General features: G+C 30.7%; 1 protein-coding gene and 1 long non-coding RNA gene across 4 annotated transcripts in view; both read right to left on the bottom strand.

Annotated features, from left to right (window-relative positions):
- Positions 1-13,979: 13,979 nt before the first annotated feature.
- Positions 13,980-15,772, bottom strand: LOC124424484. The gene is made up of 2 exons (XR_006942322.1): positions 15,514-15,772; positions 13,980-14,146 (listed from the first exon to the last, which is right to left on the bottom strand). It is a non-coding gene; the product is annotated as an uncharacterized LOC124424484 (long non-coding RNA).
- Positions 15,773-16,190: 418 nt separating this feature from the next.
- LOC124424482 (5-hydroxytryptamine receptor 2A) overlaps positions 16,191-25,778 on the bottom strand; it is a 120,474-nt gene continuing 110,886 nt past the window's right edge. For 2 of the 3 annotated variants that reach the window (XM_046963585.1, XM_046963584.1), the window contains exons 7-8: positions 25,553-25,713; positions 16,191-23,176 (exon numbers count right to left, since the gene is read on the bottom strand). In XM_046963585.1, the coding sequence (XP_046819541.1) occupies positions 22,537-23,176; positions 25,553-25,713 (801 nt within the window). In that variant the 3' untranslated portion in view covers positions 16,191-22,536. The remainder of the gene's footprint in view (positions 23,177-25,552; positions 25,714-25,778) is intronic. The other variant, XM_046963586.1, reaches the window with a different exon arrangement.

Genomic DNA, 25,778 nt, shown 5'->3' with positions numbered 1-25,778 from the left:
TACATATGTGCTTTTGATAATCATTAATTAACGTAGATTCTATAGCCTAACGTGCCTTTCTATAGCCTAGCCATGTGTGCGACTTCAGTTACATAATAATCTATGCTGTTAGATTATCAGCGCGAAAATGTAAATTATCCAATGTATTCCTGTAGATAATTGACTATTTCTATTTGCAATTCGTATTCGACTATTATAGGGAATACATAAATACGTGACTTCTCGTATATATCGGATAATCCATTAAAATGAAAATCTGTGTATTTTGTCTTTTATTTTATTTTATTTTTTTTTCTTTTTTTCTTTTTTTTTTTTTTTTTCATATTACAACGCTGGATGACAAATTACGAAGTACGTGATAATTCACTCGTTTATATATAAATATATTTACACACATGTATAATTATTATTTCGTTTGTATTCGAGTTTCATTCGATTTTCTTTCGAATACTCGCGATAATTAGTTTTCAGTTTTGTCTTCGAAATATTTCGAAGAATTATACAAAATCTATTTTAATAATTATCACTTTTGTTTGTTATCCTGACAATTAACAGAGCGAATCTTGATAATTATCGATGGAGTTTCTATATAGTTGAAAGTGAAATTAAATTAAATCGATATTACAAAATTTGGATTATCTTTTAGCTTTCTCTTTCTCTCTCTCTCTCTTTCTGTTGTAAAATTTACATTAGAATAAATTTTTATTTGGAAAAAAAAAAAGAAAAAAGAAAAACGAAGAGAAGAGAAGAAAAATTATCGGAACTAACGGGATTGAAAAATAGAAACGTTTACGTTTCATCTTTGTTTCTTTGGTTTCGAGTATTCAGAATATAAACTTGGGAATGTGATTTTAAATCGAGGTCCAAGAGGGAGCCCTTAAAAGGGTAACTTTTTATATTACGTTTTAGGTTCCTAGCAGGGCTAGCACTCGAGAAAGCGAGTGCTTTCTTTACGTTCTCTTATTCAATGGAATATATTCTCGTTGGAAAAGGTGATCGTTCGGCTTTTGCCTCGAAAAGGGATGTCCCTTAGTAACGTGTCTTCTACTCTTTTATCCTTAGGGAACGAAACGACCTCGTCTTCCTTGTCATTGTCATCGTATTGTCCTTTTATGTTAGAAATGAAAATTTCCATTTTCCTATTTCTTCCTATCCTTCTTTTTTCCTACTTCTTCTACACCTTCTTCCTCCTCATTCTTTATCCTCTTTTCACTATTTATTATGATAAGGATATTGTCTGTGTGTCTATAAATCTGTTATTCTCAATCGTTACTATCGACTCCATTTCCACAATTGAATTTGAATTTGAATCAATTTCATCCTACGTCAGATATAACTTTTTGTTGACGTGATTTAATCGTTCCGTTTTACTATAGTAACTTACTATAGCAGAGGATCCTATGATTGTCATAAATTAATATTAGAATCATAAGATAATGAAGTAATAGAGGAAATATATAAATAAATAAATAAATAAATAAATAAATAAATAAATAAATAAATAAATAAATATAGGGATAATAATTTTCTATAGTTAATACGTTACACGAAATAATAATTATTAATATAATGACGATGATAATATAATAATCATTGTTTAATTATTATCAAGAATTAAAATGAAAATGATAAATTCTTCTCCATTATATGAATATAATAAGTACATATTACATAGACACACACATACATACATACATACATACATACATACATACACACACACACACACACATATACACATACACGCATATGTTAGTATACGGAAAGAGAAAGAGAGATAGAGAAAGAGAGAGTGAGAGTGAGAAGAAGGGAGATCTTAGAGAATAATTCACGCTACCTAAATCCATGTCGTGTATCGCATTTCGAGCGTGTTAATGGATCTTACGGCTGAATGGAAGTTAACCTTTGTTGCCACTCCGTTTGCGGTACGCTAAATTAGACTTTGATGATAGAGACGCAGTGATATGTCGAAAGAGCCATCGTCGAATTGCATCAAAGCGACGCTCGTTTCATTGGAATTTTCATCTTTGTCCGAACGATTCTCTTCGACTTGCAAAATTCGAAAGGGACGGTCGTTTAAATTTCTCTCTTTTCTCTCTCTCTCTCTCTCTCTCTCTCTCTTTCTCTCTCTTTCTCTCTCTTTCTCTCTCGTCTTCGTTAACTCAGTGTTTCCAATCTCACGATCGTTTCTCCTTCGTAAACGTGTACGTACACGTCCACCGTGCTTGTGACAAGTAGAACAAAGCTAAATCATGGTTAAAGTGAAACACGTGCTCCGAACAGTTTCGTTTATTTGCAAAATTGAAACAACCTCGCAAATCTTCTGCGAAAAGTACCAATACGAATTTCCGAATTTTCTCTCTCTCTTTTTTTTTTTTTCTCTCTCTCTCTCTCACTCTCTCTCTCTCTCTCTCTCTCTCTCTCTCTGTCTCTCTGTCTCTCTCTTTCTTATCCTTTCTACCTTTTTTCCTTTTTTCTAGATAGAGTTATGACCAAAAGAAAATTTTGTTATCAAAGAGCGAGCACATAAAAATTACGCTTCGATACGTTTTACGATGATCATTCTCAATTTAAAAACTAAATTCCCAAAGGGATTTTATTACGAGCTATTATGAAAAGCTTAGCCTCTAACGCATATAATACATTCCTGTATAATACTTAGATTTATTGTATTTTTATATCTATAAATAAAAGTCAATTTTACGTCGACATATATATACGTAAAGTATTTAAATATTTTTTTTTTTTTTTTTAACTATATACCTTTTATTCTCAATAAGAAATGTAACTTTTTTTCTTTTTTTTCTTTTTTTTTTTTTTAACAAAAAAAAATATCCAGAAAAGCTGAAGATATTATTGTTGAAGATATTGTTGTTCTTTCGAGCCTTATTTTCCGATTATGTACATATATATATATATATATATATATATATATATATATATATATATATGTCTACACAGATTTGCAAAATGTTCGAAAATCTCATTAACATATATACGTATATAAATAAATTTAATTTTAATCCATTCGTGATTGAAGAATATTTGATTTATTCAACAGTTTGAAAAACAATATGTATCTTTTTCGTATCTCTCGATTTATGTATTGAATTCATTCGATAGATTTCGCTTCTATTTGATTTTTCTCTCTTTTATTTTTTTTTTCTTTTCCTTTTTTTTTTAATCTTTTATATCTCTTTCACTTTTCTTTTCTTTCTTTTTTTTTTTTTTTTTTTTATGACAACAACAAAATCAACAATTTCGATGGATCGGTATGCTATCTTCTTTCTGGACAAAAGAGCTTTTCCATCGGGAAAACCATTTCCAGGACTATACTATAGTTTACGGTGCACTAGTTTCTACGGAGTGTAACCTCCTTCGTTTAATTCACCATCGTCTTTTTCTCGTATTTACAGTGAGATGTAATTTCGAGTCATTGGCAGACGTGAATCGCATCCTCTCAGGAATCTTTTTCCTTCTACGAACCATTAAGGGACAGTACAATTAATCGAATTGCTTTTGTTTTTCATTTCTTTTCGATCTATCCTATGGAAAAGTAAAAAACAAAAAAAAACAAAAAAAAAAAAAAACAAAAAAGAATAATGTAAATATAAAAGAAATAATTCAATTGTTACGATCAATTCCGTTCAAAAATTAGAATTTAATGAAATAATAAATTTTCGTGTTTCGAACGAAATTTCAATCGATTAGAAACTATCACGTAAAACGATCTCCTTCGATTTATATAAATTTATTTATTTGCTCTTTCATAGCTTTGCCAATTGTCCAATTAAAACTGATAATATCGACGAATATATTTTTCTCAATACATTTTATTTAATTGTGAAAGATCTCAAGTTTTATTTTATTTAAACAGAAAAATATGAAGTAATGGAAAAGTTACAATGAAAAGTATATTATTTTCTAACCAGATCGAATCAGAGAGAGAGAGAGAGCGAGAGAGAGAGGAAGAGAGAGAGAGAGAGAGAGAGAGAGAGAAAGAAGTCGACATTAAACATAAGATGGTCTTGATCCTCTCTTTTTCCATTTTATCAAGATTTAAGTCACGGTATGATTTTCGTAGGGCGCACTTTACGGAAATTGCCACGATAAAATTCTTAAAACGTTCGTTCTCACCCCCTTCTCTTGGTATGAATCTACACACCGTTCACGTCCTTATTTCGTATATGAGGGACATCGTCTCGTGACTATTCCACCGTTGAAAAGCTAATATTTCTTAGGAGGGAAAATTCCCCTTCTTATAAGTTTCTCCTTTTCCCCCATTCGTACAGAGACACGCGAATCATACTTTAGCACCGATTAGACGGAAAACTTTCTACGACCTTTTATCGTTTCCGTTTCCTTCCATTTGTCAAGGAGTTTAAGTAGTAAGTAGCTCGATCGACTTTCAAACTAACCACGAAAATGACTGTTCGATTGTTGAATACTTGGTAAAATGAAATTTTTAATTGGAATTTAATAGACTATCTCTCTCTCTCTCTCTCTCTCTCTCTCTCTCTCTCTCTTTCTCTTTTCCTTTCTCTTTAGTGCATAGTTTGTTGATCATCTTTATTTTATATTGCTTAATATGCATACATACATACATACATGCATACATGCATACATATATACATATTCGCTGAGTAGTAGTTTGTCCTAATTCATGCGAACCATGTGCGTCTGACGACGAACCATCCGCTTTCACTGTCCCTCTAGAGAAGGGTTGCGTTAATCATGTACAAACTATGGGCTTTCTAATCAAAGACAGCGTGACTGTGAGCATATAATTCAAACATTAAAATATACGATTTTCTTTCGAATTTTTAAATGTTCTTTGATAATCTTTGTCTTCGATAATAATGATTATAATCAATATGATTTGTCGAGTATTACATGATATTGAATAAATTATAACTTTGTATTTAAAGTATGAATAGAAATTTTAAGAATATTTCCTTGAAAATTATAATCATATTTATTGGATATTATTATATGCCAATTAAATTTATTAAGAATATTTTAATTGTTATCGAATTAGTATTACTATTTGAATATATGGTAAACATTGCAAAAGAAAATTGATTAAAATTATTGTACATTATTTTGATCTTAGTAATATTAATTTTTTTTGGTATAGTAACGTTATATAATGATACGTAATGTTAATAAATAAATCGAATTAAATTTAATAGGAAAAAAATTTCGAATTAATGAAAAAAAATATATAATTAAATAAAAGAGTATAAAAATCGGAAGAGAGAAAAAGAGAGAGTGAGAGAGAGAGAGAGAGAGAGAGAGAGAGAGAGAGAGAGAGAGAAGCTAAGAAAATAAGCTAAGAGCAATTGCGGATGTACGATCTACCATTGTGTTCGATAGCTTGATTGGAAACGAATGGCTGTTATGAGTTCGCATTCGGACGATTGCATAGCTGCTAAACGATGCCGAGAAATAGAGAACAAAGAATCGTAAAACGATCGTGGCCTTCATTATTTTCCTCCTTCAAGCTCTTCTTCCTTCGTATAACACGTGCTCGACATTCTTCATGTCCTTCACTATCTTCTTTTTCACCATCTTCTTCTCTATCTTTTGTTCCAACAACATACCGTGTTCCGGCATCCTTCGCTTTAACGGAGTCGAGTGCAACGTAATGGCATGAGAAATCAATTCTACAATACTATGTGAGAATGAGACGAAGGTCATTGACCTTTCTTAAAAAAAAAAAAAAAAAAAAAAACCCTAAATGAATCCAATTTATTTATGAATCGATATTTCTTTTGTTTTTTTTTTCTTTTCTTTTTTTTATACAATTTGTCATTTAACATCGAATGATTTTTGTTGCCTTTAAAGGATATCAAATAAATTAGATGGGACAAAAATATTTAGGTGATTAAATAAATATATTCTTTCTTTTTCGAGCCTTCTTAGACTAATTCTTTTCTTTGTTTTTTTTTTTTTTTGATCGTAAACCTTCGAGACTAGAAACTCTTTTTTAAAAATTCCCAAGAAAGAATAATTGATCGTTCAAAATGATTTAAAAACTTATGGAAATGATCGTCTGCGAGCTATGTCATTTTCAATGAAATTGAATTTATATTAATTATATTAATATTAATTAATGTATGATCTAATTATACATTCACATTATTATCTATATTAATAGAATAAATATTAATTTTATTTATAATAAATATTAATACCATTTAATATGATTACCTTTTTTTTTTTTTTCCGTAATTGGCGTTCCAATGGAAAAAAATCTAATTACTTTTCTAACGTTAATCGTCGACTTTCAAACTGGAATCCATTATTTTTCTCGGATAGAAAATTTTCAAAACGTAATGAACGAACGAGAAGATCTTCCGTGCAAGAAGTTCACTCGCTTACGTTACGTAGAGTCGATTAACGTTTTCGCAGGTCCCATTATGACTTTGACTCTCATTTAATAACGGGGCCAACGACAAGAGGCGGAACTCGAATTCCAAAGTTACTGTAACGAGAACGTTGCAACAGCTGTCGTTGATCGGAAAGAGTAATGTTTTGGCTGATTTCAAGGGAATACGGAAACGCAATACGCGCATAGATATACTTAGAGCTAAAAAAAAAAAAAAGGATCGTACGCGTCTATTGTTTTATTATATTTCTAATATATGAGACTTCAAATAAGAATTAATATTCAAAGTATTCCAATGAATGAGAACAGATATGAAAAGAAAGATAAAAATGTGTTTCTCGAATTAATCGTTCCTTATCTAATTTCTCTAACGACACTCAAATAAACATATTTTCGATAAAAATAACAAAATACAATTTTGATCTATCACGTTGTATCGTCACATAAGTTTTTGTATTTTTAAAAAATATTATTTCGTTACATACGATAAAATTAATTATTAGTTCGTATCTTTAGGCTATTGTTTTATTATAGGAGAAAAAAGAGATTGGGTTATAAAAATTTACCATGGACATTGGAAAATAACGAAAAGAGAAAGAGGAAGGGAGAGAGATAGAGAGAGATAGAGAGAGATAGATAGAGAGAGAGAGAGAGAGAGAGAGAGAGAGAGAGAGAGAGAGAGAGAGAGAGAGAGAGTGAAAGAGTGAGATAGAGATGAAATAGGGAATTGGAAAAGGAAAGGTATTCAACGAAAATATATCGTTACCTTTCGTAGCCACACTCGAGGATTGTGGATAAAAGTTTACATGGGACTGGGGTAATTTAAAATTTAATTGCATTGCACTTTGCAAATGGCATAGCAGCAAAGAATGACGTATACGAATGACCGAGACTCACCGCAAAAGGATGGATAATAGAAAATATTATTTGCCCTTTACATTTCCTTCTCTTTTTATTTTCTTTCCCTCTCTCTCTCTCTCTCTCTCTCTCTCTTTCTTTCTCTTTTTCTCTCTCTTTTTATCACTGATTCTCGTTACCTTTCTTACGAGAACGATTTACAAAAGTAACGTAAACGTATCCATTTTACTATTGTCTACAATTCAAAGATATTACGGTACAATATGTGTTTTCCCACAAGCATCTACACATATGACATATGTGATACGTAATAAATAACGACGATTCGTAATATCGTGGAAACGTTATTACCTCTCTGAAAATAATATCGATGGTTAGTTATGTGTTATATGTAATAGCATATTCGAATATACATATATATATATATATATATATATATATATATATATATATATATATATATGTATCTACGATACTATATAACTATATAGAATAAGATTGGAAAGCAATGAATAAGATTGAATAGGATCAAGTAAGACTGCATACGATCAATTAGGGTATCAATAGATCGAATAGGATCAAAAAATATTGAATATGACAAAATAGGATCAATTAAGAACGAATAGGTCCGAAGATGATCGAATAGGATCAAATATGATTGAAAGGGATCAAATAAAACCAAATAAGGAAGAAAATAAGATCTTATTCGGTTCTATTCGATCTATTTCGATTCTATTCTGTTTTCTATTCGTTCCTATTGGATCCTATTCGTTGCTATTCGGTTCTATTTGATTCTAATCGATGCTATTCGTTCTTGTTAGATTTTATCCGATTCTAATCGATTTTCTATACTGTTATACAATGATATATTCTACTATTTCATAATCAATCTTTTATTAAATATATTGAGAAGTATATTTTAAATGGAACCTATCACTTTGAATATTAAAATAATAATATTGTTTTTGAAAAGGAATAATCATTTCATATGCGTTTCTTTCTGCCATAAGTTCTCTTTATTTTTTAATTTTTTTTTTGAACAATGTTAAAATATCGTAATAATTAAAGATTGAATAGAAATCATTCAGACTGGATAGAAAGAATTCGTATCGTTTTTTTTTCTATTTTCTTTTTTTTTTCTTATCAGTACATAAAATAAGACGCCATTACAAACATTATAAATTTCCATTTAAAGAAATAAAGTTGATCTTGAACAGAACCACCGAATCAGAAATAAATAATAGTCGTTATATTTGTTCTTTAAAATCGAACAATTTCCTTTTTAAATTTATTCTTTTGAAAAATGTGTTTTCTCTTTTTGAATTAATTTAATTGGCTCAATTTAAAATACCTTACACCCTATACAATTGTATTTTCAAATATTTTTATATAATCGAGGATACCTTTGTGAAAATGTTTTCCACCAAAAACAAGAAATATCTCTATCCTTATCCCCTTTTCCCTTTTCTATTCTATTTTCTACAAACGTTTAAAGTTCTACTCTTACGGTTTTTCTTCTTTCTGAAAGAACTTTTCTCTAGGGTGATTCTCGATGAAGATCGCTTTAATATTCGTTCTCTTCTTTTTACTCAAGAAACTATTCAGCAACTATATGCCTTTTTCAAAGACGTTTTATTATACAAGATAGACATTTACGTATATATATATATATATATATATATATATATGGACAAATATTTTGATACCTTTTAAAATTGAATAATATTTTCTGGATAAATCAGGAAGAATTCGTGAGAATTTCTTTTAATTTTTTTTCCTTTTTTTTTTTATTATATATATATATATATATATATATATATATATATATATATATTTTTTTTTTTTTTCTCGAAAATTCATATAACACTCTATTTTCTTAACAATATTATAAAACAATAATAATAAGTACATGAAATATTTAATATTTATCAAACAATGACATTATTATATCGTAACATTTAATTAGAGAAAATATATCTTGGATAGTTCAATAAATAATCCTATACATCATAGGTATAAAATAAAAAAAAAGTAAAAGTAAAAAAAGAAAAAAAAAAAGAAAAAGTAAAAAAAGAAAAGGGTTCGTTTTATTATCGTTAGTGAAACATTTTTCTTGAATTTATTCTTCAGGAAAATCCCGAGATGTTTCCTTGATTAAAAGGATAGAGATAGACAAAGACAGAGACAGAGACAGAGACAGAGACAGAGACAGAGACAGAGACAGAGAGAGAGAGAGAGAGAGAGAGAGAGAGAGAGAGAGAAATAGAAAGAAAAAGCTCGTATTGAAATAACGACTGGATGAGTTCTTCTCGTCGGATTTCGCTTCGATTGAATTCAATCCTGATTGCAATAATGGAGTGTGCTCGTTGTTCGTTGGTATGTTAATTCTATGTGTACGATAATCAAGTATAGAACAAGCATATAATCATCTCTTTCTCTCTCTCTGCATAGACAACAGCAGTCCAATAATATATATAATAGTATATGTACAACCGAGTCATCCCACTGATGGCTCTCTTGTTATTTATTGATTTAATATCTGGGTCACAATCGTATAAATCGTTTAATCTTTTTCGCAAAATAAGATCGAATTGTGTAACGACATAAGGATGCATATTCACACGAGAAATGCATCTCGAGTGGGATGTGCGTGTGCGTATTGTCAAGGGACTGGCTAGTAATCTCTTTCTCTTTTTCTCTCTCTCTCTCTCTCTCTCTCTCTTTCTCTCTTTCTATCCTCCTTTTCCTTTCCATCTTTACTTCCGTTCTCTGTATTTTTATCCAAACCGAAAAGAGAAGGAAAATGAGAAAAAAAGAAAAAGAAAAAAAACAAAAGAATTCGAGGTAAACTTAATCCTATTAAATAACAAGTTTTCAGGGGATTCGTTAAATGAAATCGAATGCAAATACGAAAGGAACTTACTTTTCCATTCATCATTTTGTTCGACCTTTTTCGTTTGAATTGAGAAAACGTGAATTCGAAATGGGTACTCGATCTGACGTAAATCCTTGATAAAGAAATTAGATAAATTTGAATTGATCTTAGAAGGACCATTGATAAATTTTTATAAGAAGAAATAGAGAAAAAGGAAAAGAAAAAGAAAAAAAAAGAAAAGAAAAAGGAAAAAAAAGAAGAAATAACAAGGGAATATCCGATAACTATAGACAAAGATATAATCGTAAACGTAAATTATAAAGAGTGTCTCAATTGTAATCTTTCAGAAAACTTTTGTATACTTTTATAATCGATAGATAAGACGATGAAAAGCTTGAAACTTCTGTTTGGCTATGCGCAGCTCGAATACCAAACGAAAGCTAGATATACTAGCTTAGGTTAAGCAGTGTGTTTAAAGTGCCTCGCTTTAATCTCGTATTATAGATTCAAGGTACGTCCTATCTGCTGTGCTGTGCTTTCGATGCTCGACGTATATGCAATAACTCGCTCTACCTTTAAGCTTCGCTATAAATAATCCACTTCTCTCATCGTCTCTCTGAGAAAGTCTTGAATGACATTTTCATTTTCCTTTTTCTTCTTCTTCTTCTTCATTTTCCTCTTCTTTTTCTTCGGGAAAGAGAAGAAAGATTAAAATGGAAAATTTCAACGATCGAGCACCTTTTATCTTTCAATTCTTTATCGTTCAATGTATACAGGGTGTCCCGTAACGTGATGCCCATACTAAAACTCCTATCGTTCTAAATAAGAAAAAAGTATTAATGGAAATCTACCATAAAGTCGATTGTTTTAAAGTTATAATATAAAAAAGAAACAAGTAAATAATATAAAGTATAAATATAATATATATATATATATATATATACATTCGAATATATAGATCATATATCTGCTTTGCAGACCGATTTAGATAGAACGTATATGCTTTTCCGTGTATCTTGCGATGAATGAAATCCTGTCACACGATTATCACCCACAGAGACGAACAACACGATATACGATCGTGAGACACTTGTCATGATCAATGGTCACGTCTACCGACTTGACGTGTATTGGGTGACGGATGGATACATATTATTTTCATCAGTATTTTCTTCAAAAGCACGACCATCTCCGAGTGTTTTGGATATTTCTTTAGCGACATATTATATATATCTATATATATGAATTACGAAGTAAATGAATTCAGAGCAGAGAATTTGAAAAGATTAAAAATTTTAAGTGCCCTTTGAAAAATAAATTTGTCTTCGTGATAATTCGATTCAATTATGCCGTAAACATTAAAGATCACTTGTTTGGAAGAAAAGTCAGAGTTTGTTTCAACAAAAATTGCAATATTTTTTTTCTTTTTTTTTTTTTTTTATTGTTTATTTTCTTTTTCATTCGTGGAAAAGTCTTATCGCAAGGTTAGGGACAATAACGGATATATGGAAATGATCAAGTCTTTTGTTTTTTTTTTTTCTTTTCTTTTTTTTCCTATATATCGTTGAATTTAATATCGTCGGGACTTGCAACGACGGTGCATCCATCGTATCCATTGCATCGATCCATTTTAAAATTCTCTATAAGAAGGGAAGCGTTTACTTCTTCGTACGATGACAATGAGAAGAGAGTCTTCTAGCTTTTGACTGGTGGTAGAGAGAGAACAATGGAAGCGAACTACAGGACGGATACTTAAATCTTGCATAGTATACAAAGCGCACTACGTATTGTTTCCTTACGATTGTTTCACATTGATTATTTTTATATGAGGATATGGTGACCAGATGTCGTAATTTATAAGGAAAGAAAAAGAATCAAAAAAAGAAAAAAAAAGAAAAGGAAAAGGAAAAAAAAGAAGGAACAAGAAGAAAAGGAAAGAAAAGAAAAGAAAATATCATAGTTGGTAGTGGTACAGACGGATTATATCACGATTTTTGCTCCTCTTACATTTTATACTATAGTTATCAGAAAGTTTTATTATATTCTATCTCTGATCGAATTCAAATACTTTAAGACCATGGAATCGATCAGATATAGATATTCGATTTATCTTCCTGTTTCCATTTCAATTCGTTTTTATTTGTTAGCTCGATGGTAAAACTATCGTTGATATTCATATTTGCAAATTGACAAAATAATTCTTCTAGGAATATATAATGTTAATGATAATCGATCGATATACGTTAAAATATAAATTCATTTTCTCACGAAAATACATGAGAATACGTAAGATAATAAGAAAAATATTGACATATTTATTTTAAATATAATCACGAAAATAATAATCATTTTTATAATCGATTAACGAATGTTATCATTTATAAATAGCAAATGTTAAAGTTGGATTTCATGTTGATAATTTAAATTATTTATTATGTTATTTTAATGATAATTATCTTTCGAAATATTAAACGCGCAAAATGATGAGGAAAGAGAGAGAGACAGAAAGAGAGAGAGAGAGAGAGAGAGAGAGAGAGAGAGAGAGAGAGAGAAATGTTGAAAAAGGAGAAAAGAGAAAGAAAAGAGATAAAGATCTCATTATGCGTAAACCGTAGATCTTAGTTCAGTAAAGATAGCAATGAGAAAGATGTTAATCTCATTAGGATTTTGAATTTTAAGGTAAAGAGAAACGTACGAGTTGAAATGAATTTAAGCCTTCGTAGATTTAGTTTGATCTTCTTTCTCCAGAGTTACGGTTGATTTGCGGTCTCTCTACTTTTGGCAACGATTTCAAGTAGGTATCTACCGTTTCTTCCCTTGGTTACGTGGCTTATTAGTACTCGTTAAAAATGCATGGAGAAAAGTCGACGGAGAAAAGGAAGAGAGAGAAGATTTAGGGTAGAGGGTAGATTCGCGACAGTGTCGTATAATTTAAAAGGCGTTTTTCTCCTAGCTCTTTTTTTTTTTCTTTTTTTTTCTCTTTTTTTTCTTTTTTCTTTCTCTCTCTCTCTCTCTCTCTTTTTTTTTTTTTTTTTTTTTGCAAGTGTCGAGGGAAAGAAAACTCTTGCGTAAGATAAGATAATGTGAGGTTGTTAGTATTGTTACAATTAATTATCTTAACGTATTAATTATAATTAATACGTTAAGATAATGATACAATAAGTTATATCATTATTATTATTATTATTATTATTATTATTATTATTATTATTATTATTATTATTATTATTATCAGCATCAGCATCATCATCATCATTATTATATTTTCGCCTGTTAATACGTATAATTACGTATGCGTGCAAATTTTAAAGAAAACAAAAAAGGAAAAAAAGAAAAGAAAAGAAATAAAGAAAAGAAAAAGAAGCGAGAAAAAGACGAGAAAGTAGATATTCCTGGTAAGAAGAAAAGCAGAAGCAAGTAGATCTAGAAAAGGGAATACGGGAGATAAAATCGCGAAACCTGAAAACCCAGTTGCACAGTTGAGTGAAATTTCCGACGGCCGTATAATTGTGTAACGAGAGAATCGCTATACTTATCTGAGCTTGTATGTAACATTGCGCTTGTATTTTGGGCATTGACGTGAAAAAAAATTTAGAAGGAGAAGAATCGTTTTACCTTGTGGCTGTGAAAGAAGACGAGAGAAAGGGAGAATGAGAGGAAAAAAAGAAAGAAGAAAACAAAAAACCGGAAAACAAGTAAGAAAGAGGGAAGACAAAATAAAGAAATAAAAAAATAAAAAACACAAGAGAAATATATATATATATATAATGTATATAGATGTGTGTATATATACGAATGAAGGATTTTGATCTAATCTTAGGTATGTATCTGTAATTTATGCATTCGGTTACTCACCTCTTTTTCGTTGCGATAAGACGTTCCTCGAGTTAAAGGATATATTCGTGATTACGGGATTACAAGTCAGCTTGACTTTCTCAAGATAAAGTACAAAGTACAGAAGCTCTATCCGTCGTTGGTTGAAAAAAGAAGCTTCTTGGGTAGTCGTTTCTGTTTAGAAATTACTAGAAAACGTATTCGAGTTAATCGTTCGATGTTAAACCTTCTTTGTACTATAGTTTCTTTTCGTTCTTTTAACGAGAGGTAACTTTAATTTTCTGTTATGTTATAAACTCGATATGTTTATTAGGACGTTACACTGTTCGATCGATTTTTATATCATATATATACGTATATATGTATGTACCTGTATATCCTTGATCAAAAGTTTTAGAATACCCTCGGGACTTTAGAGCGGTTAGAATAAAGTATAAGTAAAACGGATCGTATTTTTCAAAAAAGATAAATTCTCCAAAATATGTCTTTTCTTCTTTCGAAAAGTTGTTATCTTCTCTTCTTAAATAATATAACTGGATATGACAATTGGATATATCGTAAATCAACGATTGAAAATCATGGAAGGTAATCAATTATCTTTTTGACTTTCATGTGAATAAGATTTTATCGATATAAATACGATTATAAATTTATATCTATGATGTAATTAAAAAAATGTCGTCGAGATGAAGATTTTTTCCTTTTCTTTTTCCTTTTTTTTTCTTTTTTTTTTCTATTTTGTTTTTTTTTTTTTGTTCTTTTTTCTTTTTCATTAAACTTTCGTACGAGAAATAATGTAATCATTGTAGAAAAACGATTTAATTCAATTTTAAGATTAATTTAAAAATTCGAAGAAAATTCAAACTTACGATAGACTTGGCTCACGTACATATATATATGCCTGTATCATAGGCCACAGTATGTATCATAGGTAGCACAAGGTAAATATATGTTTTAAGTAAATAGATATTGTATGTACTTAAATGAATAAACCTACGTAATAAGTATATACGTACATATATACGTATATGCTATGTAATCCCAGAAATTGCAAATTTATCGTTTTATCGATATGATCATTGGATAATATTTTTAGTCCTTGAAGAAGTTAGAACCAGCAATGACGATAACGATGACGATGACGATGACGATAATGATGATGACAATGACGATGATAATGATTATCGTAGTCAAGTAGTTTGTATCTTCAATTTTTGTATACAAAAAAAAGAAAAAAAGAAAAAGAAAGAAAGATAAAAGCTATGCACGGTTGATCGAACTTGAAACGACGTGGAAGGTTCGCATACTCGATGTACCATTTTCCAGGATCGATCGTGTGGAAGAGAAGAAGAGAGGATGTAAAAAATAGTGAAAGAAAGAGAGAAAGATTGTGTGTCCTTCACACATGTCAAGATATATCTCGAACGTATCCAGGCTAGCATCGTATTAAAATCGAGGATTTGAATCGAATCCACGTCTATACTATTCGTAGAAGATTATTTTTCAATGCATGACCCTTTTCTTATTCCGTATTATGGCACTATCGATGTCTTACCTTATCGGCTTCCACCTTGAGATATATCCAATGCTTTCAACATTCTTCGTTCGAGTATTTCGCATAAAAAAGGACTTCGAAATGAAGAAATAGCAACCTATAAGAAGATTTTACCGAGTTATACCTGAGGATAAGACAGGTATATATCTTTTCTTATTTATACATTTACGTCTAATTATTTAAAAAGAAAATAAACAAATCTTCCTTTCATCTAGTTACACTTTTTTTCAAACGTGTGATCGTTCATTATTTTATTATGTTTATCGTATTAAGAAAAAAAAAAAAAAAAAAAAACAGAAATGAAAACAAAAAAAAAAAAAACAAGAAGAAGAAGGAAGAAAAACCATTTCATGGACAAAAGAAATTAAAAATTCTTTCGGAATACTTACTACTTCGTATTTTCTTTATCGTCAAATATTCCCCGCAGTAATGAAAATGATATATATATATATATATATATAAAAGAAAAGAAAATAATCGATATACTTAGGTGTCTCTTGTAATATCTTCATTTCGATCTTCATTTTTATTCTCGTTTATCGTGGATTCCATAGTAGAACCTGTAAAAGAGAATTCACGAGAAAAAAAAAAGAAAAAAAAAAAAAAAAAAAAAAAAGAAAAAGATGAAGAAGAGAGGAAAAGAAAGGATATAGAAAAAGGACGTTTAAAGCCGAATCTTAATTCTTTCGAAACCCTTCGTAATTCGATTTATTTAAACGTAATTACTTCATCATCTTCTCGTATCATTATCGTAATAGTCGCTTTACGATTTTTTTTTTATCGAGAGGGAATAAATATAAAGCAAGCGGCCGCATTTTAAATACACGTTTCTTATTTAATCTTGATCAACGCAGAAAATGTTTTTCCTTTCTTTCACGTGAGTGAATCACATGAGGAGCCTCTTTTGAATGGTCCTACGCGAGATGCGATTAAATTTAAATTATTATTTTCAAATTTCTCGCTCACAGATAATAGTACCCATACATATTAACGCATACGCACGCATAAGTACTTATATACATTAAGTACTTATATACTATATACTCTCTTTCAATTTCTCTCGTTATCTTTTACACGGCACGCGCACGTTTCAACTGTACTTTCAGCTACTATATAATATCGCTTGGCATATTTTTTTTTTTTTCTTTTCCTTCTTTTCCTTCTTTTATTTCTTTACTTTTTTTTTCTTCTTTTTTTTCCTTTTTTTTTTTCTTTTCTTCTTTTTTTTTTCTTTTTTTTTTTTTTCTTTTTTTTTTTAATCATATAACTACGTCATTTTTCCTAAGTTCCGTCAATCTTGTCTTTTTTGTTTAAAGATCATTTTCTCTCCCTCCCTTCCTCCCTCCACCGTTCCCGCCGCCGACCCCCCTCCCTTCTCCCACTCTCTTTCTCTTTCTTCTCTCAATTTTTCTCTCGCAAACTTTTTCATTCTCACTTTTTTATTCTTTTTTTTTTATTTTTTTTTTTTTATTTTTTTTACTTTTTTTTTTCATTTAACAACCTTAGGCATAACGTCGATAAATAGCAGAGCAATGCGATGTAAATTGTAGGATAATCGGGATACATCGAGTTTTTTCATATTTATATGCATCTCTCTCTCTCTCTCTCTCTCTCTCTCTCTCTTTTTCTTTTTATCTCTATCTACCTGTTATTTTTTTATCAGTCGTTGATGTAGAAGTAGAAGAAGAAAGAAAGAAAGAAAGAAGGAAAGAAAGAAAGAAACAGAAAGAAAGAGAAAGAGAGAGAGAGAGAGAGAGAGAGAGAGAGAGAGAGAGAGAGATTAAGAGTGATATACGTAATTGAAAGTTTTGGAAATGTTTGAACGGCAAACATTCGTGTTTCGATGCTCGATTAGAAGAATGATAAATGAGGTATAAGGTATCGTGAAAGACGAAATTAACGTGATTATTAATGCGGAAAGATCGTTGTCTCTCTCTCTCTCTCTCTCTCTTTTTCTTTCTAAGAACGAGCTATGTAACAGGATTATCAGACGTTTTGCTTATTTCCTTGTTAGGCACAACTGATGGGGAGTGTCTTATGCAATTAGCTAATCACGAAATGCATTAGTTATACAGAACTTTTTTATTTGACTTTCTTCGAAATCTCTCTATCTCTCTCTTTCTCTCTCTCTTTCTGACATTACGACATTTTCTAAATGTTTATAACATGTGTTTTCTTCTGTTTTTTTTTTCTTTTTTTCCTTTTCCTTTTTTCTCTTTTTTTTTTTTTTTCTTTTCTTATTTTTCTTTTTTTTGTTTTCTCCCTTTTGAGCATTCAACTATGGCGAAACATTGACTCAATCAATTGTAACAAAATCATCCCATCGAGTCTGTCTGTCGTATTCGTAATATTATTTAATATTTTGATATCGTTCAAAATATTTTTCAAAGTGCGAACAACAAATTTCATTACAAATCTCATTCAATTTGAAAGTATGACGTAGAAATAGAGTGGCATTGAACATTTCTAATGGGAAACGACGAGATCGAATAAGACATTTCCATGTGTTGTATTTGAAAAGATTCGGTCGAGCGTAGAGACAAATTGGCTAAGGTACAACGTACGGCACGTCTTTGTCATTTGCTTTTCTTTTTATTTTCGACTTAACGAGTCTATAACTTTGGTAGAAAAAAAAGAAAAAAAAAAAAAGAAAAGAAGAAGAAAAAAAGGAAAAAAGAAAAAAATAAAAAAGGAAAAAAGAAAGAAAAATCTAAAAAGGAAAATATCAAAAAAAAAAAAAAAGAAATAACGACACGTATAACGATATAACAATTCGATCTACGTGACGCTCTCGCTAAAATTCGTCTTTCGTTTATACGAAAAGATTTAAATGTACATGCACACACACACACACACACACACACGTACACGCACACGTACACAGAGAGACATAAGCACACACACACACACATAGTTCACAAAAATCTTTTTATAAATATTTTCTTTTTTTCCTTTTCCCTCTTCTTCTCTTTTTCCTCTTTTCTTTTTTTTTTTTTTCTGTGTGTGTGTTTTCTTTTTTTTTAATCTTTCACGTGTCTTTACACGTGACAAGTATTAAGCACAAGTTCTTCGCACGAAATATCCAAAGCTCCTTTCCTTACCAGCGAATATGTCTGATAAGGCTAAATGCGATGCAATATTATGGTTCTCTGTTTGCCCGCTTGTTTGACTATGATTTCGTTAAATTACACTTCGTATGCAATTTGCGTGCTATACCCGTATTTCCACGGAACAATTGCTTTTGTCTTCGTTCTGACGAAAATACAAGCGTCGCAATATGTCTGATTTCCATTCGAAACTTCGCAATTTCATCCTCGTCCCGTTATTCGTTGTGATAATGTTACATGAAAGAAGAATAAAATTTGCGATTGCATACGCATATGCATAAAACTGGAATTATCTTACGAATGATTGTTATTTTCCCTATCCTCCCTCGCACCCCAACGCCCCATCCCACCCCGCCGTTACTTTCCATATAGAAAAAGTTCTTGAATTTTTATATAAATCCATTTCCAGGATTTCTTTTTTTTCTTTTTTTTTTTTTATCTCTTTTTCTTTGCTTTTATCAAAAATATAAAATAAACGAGAAAGATTACACGACATGACGAAGTATAAATCGTTTAATAAAAAATCATTCACGATCATGGATGAATGGATATACACGATCGATCATGTTAGAGATAAAATAAATATATATATATATATATATATATATATATATATATATATATATATATATAGAGAGAGAGAGAGAGAGAGAGAGAGAGAGATATCGTGAAAAAAAGAAACATTTAATGTTCGAACATACAATTATACCGACTCGTTAATCAAACTTTAGCGATCTATTCTGTCATCGAATAGAAAAATGTCGATATTTTTGCGGATTGTATTGAATCTATATCATTTCTTTTTTTTTTTACATTGGTCTATTACATTGCTTCTATGTTATTTCTACTATTGCGAAAGCTCAAAGACAAAAGAGAAAGGTACGGACTGTGAAAGAGATAAATATTAACACGATAGGAATGATGATGAATCGGGGGAAAAAAAAGGGCGTCTTTTCGAAATAAATTGCGAATTTTATCGTAGAAAATAAAAGAAAGAAAAAAAAGAAAAAAAGAAGAAATAGAATAAAAAGAAAACAAAATGGAAAAAAAGAAAAAGAGAGAGAAGAGGCATGTCAGTACGAAAGAAATGATTATCTTTATTTAAAAGCTTTGAAGAAAGATATCCCCCCCTCCCTCCCCCCCGTTATCTAATTCTAATGACCTTTGCCCTTTATCTTCTCTCTAATATTTTTCATTTAGCTTGAAACAAGTCTTATTACATACCTTCTTCCACTTGTATGTCCTATCTTACAGAGACGAGACATACGTATCGCATCTTATTTTATTTCGTCTTCAAATTTTTATTTCCTTTTTTTCTCTTTTTCATTTTTTCTTTTTTCTTTTTTCTTTTTTTTTTCGTTTTTTTTTTTACCCTTGAAATTTCGCATTAATAATAATAATCCATTATTATTAACGTCGAAACATGGTGATCGCTCGAGGATAAACACAGGAGAAAAGTGGAGAGAAAAGAAATATTAGACATCCGGAGACTTTTTGATAAGAGATTTACAATATTGTGAACTTTTTTAATAAATTTTTTCGAACGTCGAGAAAAAAAATTTCTTAAAAGTGTAACCAATGTACGTTCATTAATTAACTTTATTTATTTCATTCATATGTAATAATAAAATCGTATGTAAGTACTTGCGATACATACGCGATCTAATTTCGAAGGAATAAAAATTTCTTTCAAATGGAATTGAAATATTTAATTAAAAACATGCGGAATATTTAGAAATAAAACAAAGAGAAAAAAGAAAGTAAATAAATATTAGCATGGTTTTATTAAAAAGAAAAAAAAAAGAAAAAAAAAAAAGAAAAAGAAAAAGAAAAAAAAATCCTTCTCGTCCAATTAATCTGTTAAAAAAAGATCGTAATATTTTTAGACAAATCGAAAAGGAAAAGAAAGAAAAAAAAGAAGAAAGAAGTAAAAAAAGGAAGAAACGAAAGAGATTGGAGGGGTAAAAAAAGATCGATCTCCTATTTATTCCATTGTTCGTAGAGTGAATGAAATTCGTTTGATCTTCACATTTCTTCTCGCAAAATTCACTTTTCGAGACACATACACTCGACTTTACAACGAGAAGAATCAAACTAAGTTATAGAAAAGGAGGTTTCAAACGAATTGAGCATCCTTGAACTCTATGGGAGTTCTTCCCCGTAAATTTATCACAAATACAGAGAATTCAAATTTGATCTTCTTTCTCTCTCTCTCTCTCTCTCTCTCTTTATCTATCTATCTATCTCTATCTATCTCTTTCTCATGCTAACAATAAGTTTTAGTCTTTCCTCTCACGATCGGTCGTAATATACTCGTAAGCAAATTTGAAGTTGACAAATTTCTCTTTCTCTCTCCATCTATCTATCTATCTATCTCCTTCTCTCTCTTTCTCTCTCTCTCTCTCTCTCTCTCTCTCTCTCTCTCTCTCTTTCACCATCTTTTACAATTAGAATTCATTAGTTCCTCGTAGTTCCTCGTTTTCTTCTCATTATGCTCTAATATTTGTACGTACGTGTGTGTGTGTGCTTGCGTGCATCTGTGTGTCTGTTTTTGTAAGGCTGTCGTGTGTGTGTGTGTGTGTGTTTGTTTCTATAAAGACGTATGTTACAAGGTGGAATAAAGGATAGATAAATATTGTGTAGAGATATAGCCATTTTAAACAGTATGTACTTTTAAAAGTGATGCTTTAAAAGCCATTCTAATGCGTTTTAAAGACGTGAGTAATTGCAAAACGTTTCTTTCTCAATTTCTTTTTCTTTCTCTTTCTTTCTCTTTCTCTCTCTCTCTCTCTTTCGCATGCACACAAATTACGGTCCCTATCTCTCTTCTTCTTTTCTCTCTCTCTCTCTCTCTCTCTCTTTCTCTCTCTCTTTTTTCTCTCTATCTATTTTCTTTTTTTTTTTTTTTTCGTTCTCTCGGTCGAACGATTCAGATCAGTAGAGATGCCACTACTAATTGTCGATACAGCCGAGAGTTGGAATGGCTAAAAGGTAAATCGTTCGCCACAACAACAAAAAAAAAAAAAGAAGGAAAAAAATGGACAATGTTGACCACGACAAAACACGTGATCTCATATGTAAGTTTAATTACACGTGTATGTATGTACCTATATATGTTATTACATTCGCGAGAAGAAAATGTTGTTGTGCATGTATGCATATGTGTATGTATGTATGTATGTATGTATGTATGTATGTATATATATACGTATGTATTTATATATGTATGTTTATTCACGATCTCATGGTTTTTGGCCCATGATTCAAATTTGACTTTTATCCTAGAACATATGTATATATTTTTTATATACACGAGATACAATACATAGCTATTTACTATTGATAAGGCAGAGAGGAAGAAGGAAGAAAAAGTGAAGGCGTGCACGTGTTTATCTTGCGTTCTATGAATAAATCTAAACGAGAGAGACACAGAGATAGAGAGAGATAGAGAGAGAGAGAGAGAGTGAAAAAGAGAGAGAGAGAGAGAGAGAGAGACAGAGAGGAGATAATAGCTGATATATCTTGATAAATTTTGTTATTTTTTTTTTTCTTGAATTCTTACATTTTAATATGATTAAATTAATAAAGAAAATTGTTAAACGTTTGCGATTAAGAAATTCTGATTGAAAAGACACTTCGAAAGGAATAAAAAATTGAAAAAATATGAAAGTTTTATATCTGCTATTATTCTTTCACAGGCATATGCGTGAACGAGAAAGAGAGGAAGAGAGAGGGAGAGAGAGAGAGAGGGAGAGAGAAAGAAAAAACAGAGAAAGAAGAGACTAAAGCTTCCTCCTTTCAGGGAGGATAGTACCAATGGTGTCGTTGGTGTTGTCGTGGATGATTGTGGTAGTGATTGTAATGGTTTTAATTATCGTTAATAATGATATTAAGGGAAAGGAAATTAAATCCAATGTCAGCGGGTCACTCTCGAACTACCACAAAGCATTCTCTTGAAACCTTGCCTGAATTCGGGTGAGAAGATGGTGTAGATGACAGGATTGAGGGTACTGTTGAAATAGCCAAGCCAGAGGAAGACATTGTATACTACGTCGGGTATTTGGCACCAATAACAGATGACACGTAGAAGCGTGAGAACAAAGAATGGTAGCCAACAGGCGACGAAGGCACCGGTGATGATTGCCAATGTCTTGGCTGCTTTCTTTTCACGTTTAGATTCTATCGTTTCACGACTTCTCTTCGTCGATGTCGCCTGACGTACCGTCGTCGACGTAGACGCTGAACTTGGCCTACTCGTTGACGTCGTCATCGTTGTTGTCGCCGGTGTCGTTGTCGTCGTTGTTGTTACTCCTGCCGTTGTTGCCGTTGTTGTTGCTCCTGTTGTTGCCGTTGTTGTTGCTGTTGTCGAGCTCGTTGTCTGACCCGTAGAATTTGACGAGTTTGCTGTAGTGCTCGTCGTTACCGGCGTAACGTTCACGACCGCTGATTGCGCTACGTTTCCGTCGTTATACGACGACGACTTTTCCGGTGAAATCGACGAATGATCCGGGGTTGAACGTGTTATAGTGAACGCTGTTGATTCCTCCCTTTGCCTGCTTATTTGAAAGAATAGAAGCAAAAGATAGGACTTAGGGTAAACATCTCGATTTCATTGAAAAAAGCTAACGGAGTTTAAAGCTAATCGAGTCTTGATGGTGTCGATATATTTTAGACGATAATATTATGATGTAAATTTATTTGTATTCATTTCTTTTTTTTTACCGATTTTTTTCTTTTATTTTTTTTTTTTAATTTTTTTGTTTGAATGATATTAAGATAAAAAAAAAAAAAAAAAGGAAAAAAGAATCAGATAAAAGGATTACATCGAATTGCGAGTTAACTTTTTTTTCTATGATGGATGAATAGATTTACATTTCCTATGAAAACTATTCGAATTTATTTCTATTTGCACGAACAAATTGAAATTTTGTATATAAAAAGTTTGACAAAGGAAGAATATATTGAAGTAATAAAAAATAAAAGTATTCTTCCTATATAAAACTAACACATACGATGAATATTTGTATTCGTCAACTTTCAAAGCAACCATTTTCTTTCTCTTTCTCTCTTATCCCTCCCTCTTTTCATATCATTCTCTCAGTTTTCCGATTAAAAAGTCGAAGAGAGAGGGTAAAAAGGAGCGGGAGTCACTCGTGGAAACAAATTAAACTAGACTAGCGCTTTCAAACTGATGAAACTCCTCTGTCGATTCAAAGGATTCAAAGCGCAACAGGAATTCGCCTCGACTCTCAAGTTGACGTAGAAAACGCGCGTGCAGAAGCGCATTTGTCCAATCTTTCGCTTAACCTGTTTTTCCTGATATTTTCGGATATTCCTTGTAATTAAATTTCTACATTCATTCGTGTAATTTAAATTTAATTGTTTTTTCCTTTTTTTTTCTTCTCTTATAAAAGAAAATCTTCGACTTCTTACTTATGTATGTCATAAAGCAAACAATACAATTATATTGATCATTTTATATATATATATATATATATATATATATATATATATATAAATAATTATATAATATCGGACGTATATTATCGTTTAAATAATATGATCCTTCAAACATTTCGTTAGATTAGTAATATATCTCTTTTTCAATTTCATTTTTATTTTTATTTCTATTCGATTTCAATTTCTTTCAAGTTTTTTTTCTTTTTTCTTTTTTGTTTTTTCTTATTTTCATTTTTGTTTTCACATTAAAATAAAGAATATTTATTAAGGAAGAATCGATTGAAATATTAAAATGTGAAAAGATTCTCATTATATATATATATATATATATATATATATATATATATATATATATATATATATATATATATATATAGTGAAATAAGAAATGAAAAATAATTTCTCGAGTTATGCGAGATCCCGATCGAGAGGGTGGAAATTCAATGTTCACCAATTTCGAACGTTTTAGATTCGATCGATCATTCGAATGCGAGATATTCACTTATATGTAGGTAATGAAATCGCGACGAAATCGTTTCGCGTTACGCTTTGATCGAATTAACACGATTCGCAGAGGAGCGAGCTGTAATTCTGGTTCGTAGATTAATTAAATTTAAACGATTAACGTGCGAGTATTAGGAGCAAAGAGTCATGACAATTGGAACAATTAAACGCGATCGTGTTTTATCAAATAAAGCTACGTATATAACTCTGGGAGCTCTATATATCTACATATGTATCCTTACATATATACACATATATATATATATACATATATATATATATATATATATATATATATATATGTATATATATGTTGTACATATATCAATAATCCTACACACGTTTCTGGAAATTGTTGTTTCGTTAAAAGAAATTATTAGAACGATGAAAAATAATTGTCAATATTTTGTTTTGTTTTCTATCTTTCTCTCTCTCTCTCTCTCTCTCTCTCTCTCTCTCTCTCTCTCCTTTTCTCTCTCTATCTCTTTCTCTCTTTCACTCTCACACTCTCTCTTTCCCTTTTTGAAAACACGTTAGTTGAAATAACGATTGCTGCGGAGAATTACCTTTCATCAAAATTGAAAGCACTTTTGCATCGTTCAATCATTTTTCGCAAACGATTCTATTTTTTGTTTTGCAGCCATAGTCGAATTGTAGATATTTTTATGGTCACTTTCGCGAACGATCGATTTGGAAACAAAATGACCCTTCGATCTTACGGAGGATAGGATTTGAATTCTCTTTTTTTTTTCTATATTGTTCGAATTCACCCTATCGTTATCTCTATTCGATAAAAACAATTCAAACGTTCGTTTTACTTTCGAACAGTTTTTCACAAAAATACTCGATCGAAAATCGTTGGATACGGACGAGTGGGCGCGCGTCAGTTCAATTGGATGACGAACGGATAGATTCGACAAAATGGTAAATGGGTGGTGGGTGAAAAAGTATAAGAAAAGGATGATTACCTTCTCGTTACCAGCCGTAGGATACCTCTTCTTTCGCGAGAGGGTTGAACGATCGTTCCTGGTCTCTTTCTAATACGTTTCCGAGCTGTTTGAAATATCCTCCAGTAAAGAAAGAGAATAAGCAGACAGGGTAGATAAAATGTTGCGCATGTTGCGATAATCTAAAAACAAATAATAAATTAATACATATATATATATATATATATATATATATATACGCATATAT

This window comes from Vespa crabro, chromosome 5 (assembly GCF_910589235.1).
Source record: "Vespa crabro chromosome 5, iyVesCrab1.2, whole genome shotgun sequence".
NCBI classification, from domain to species: Eukaryota; Metazoa; Arthropoda; class Insecta; order Hymenoptera; family Vespidae; genus Vespa; species Vespa crabro.
Note: the sequence above shows the minus strand (reverse complement) of the source record. Positions and strands in the feature narration are given on the sequence as shown.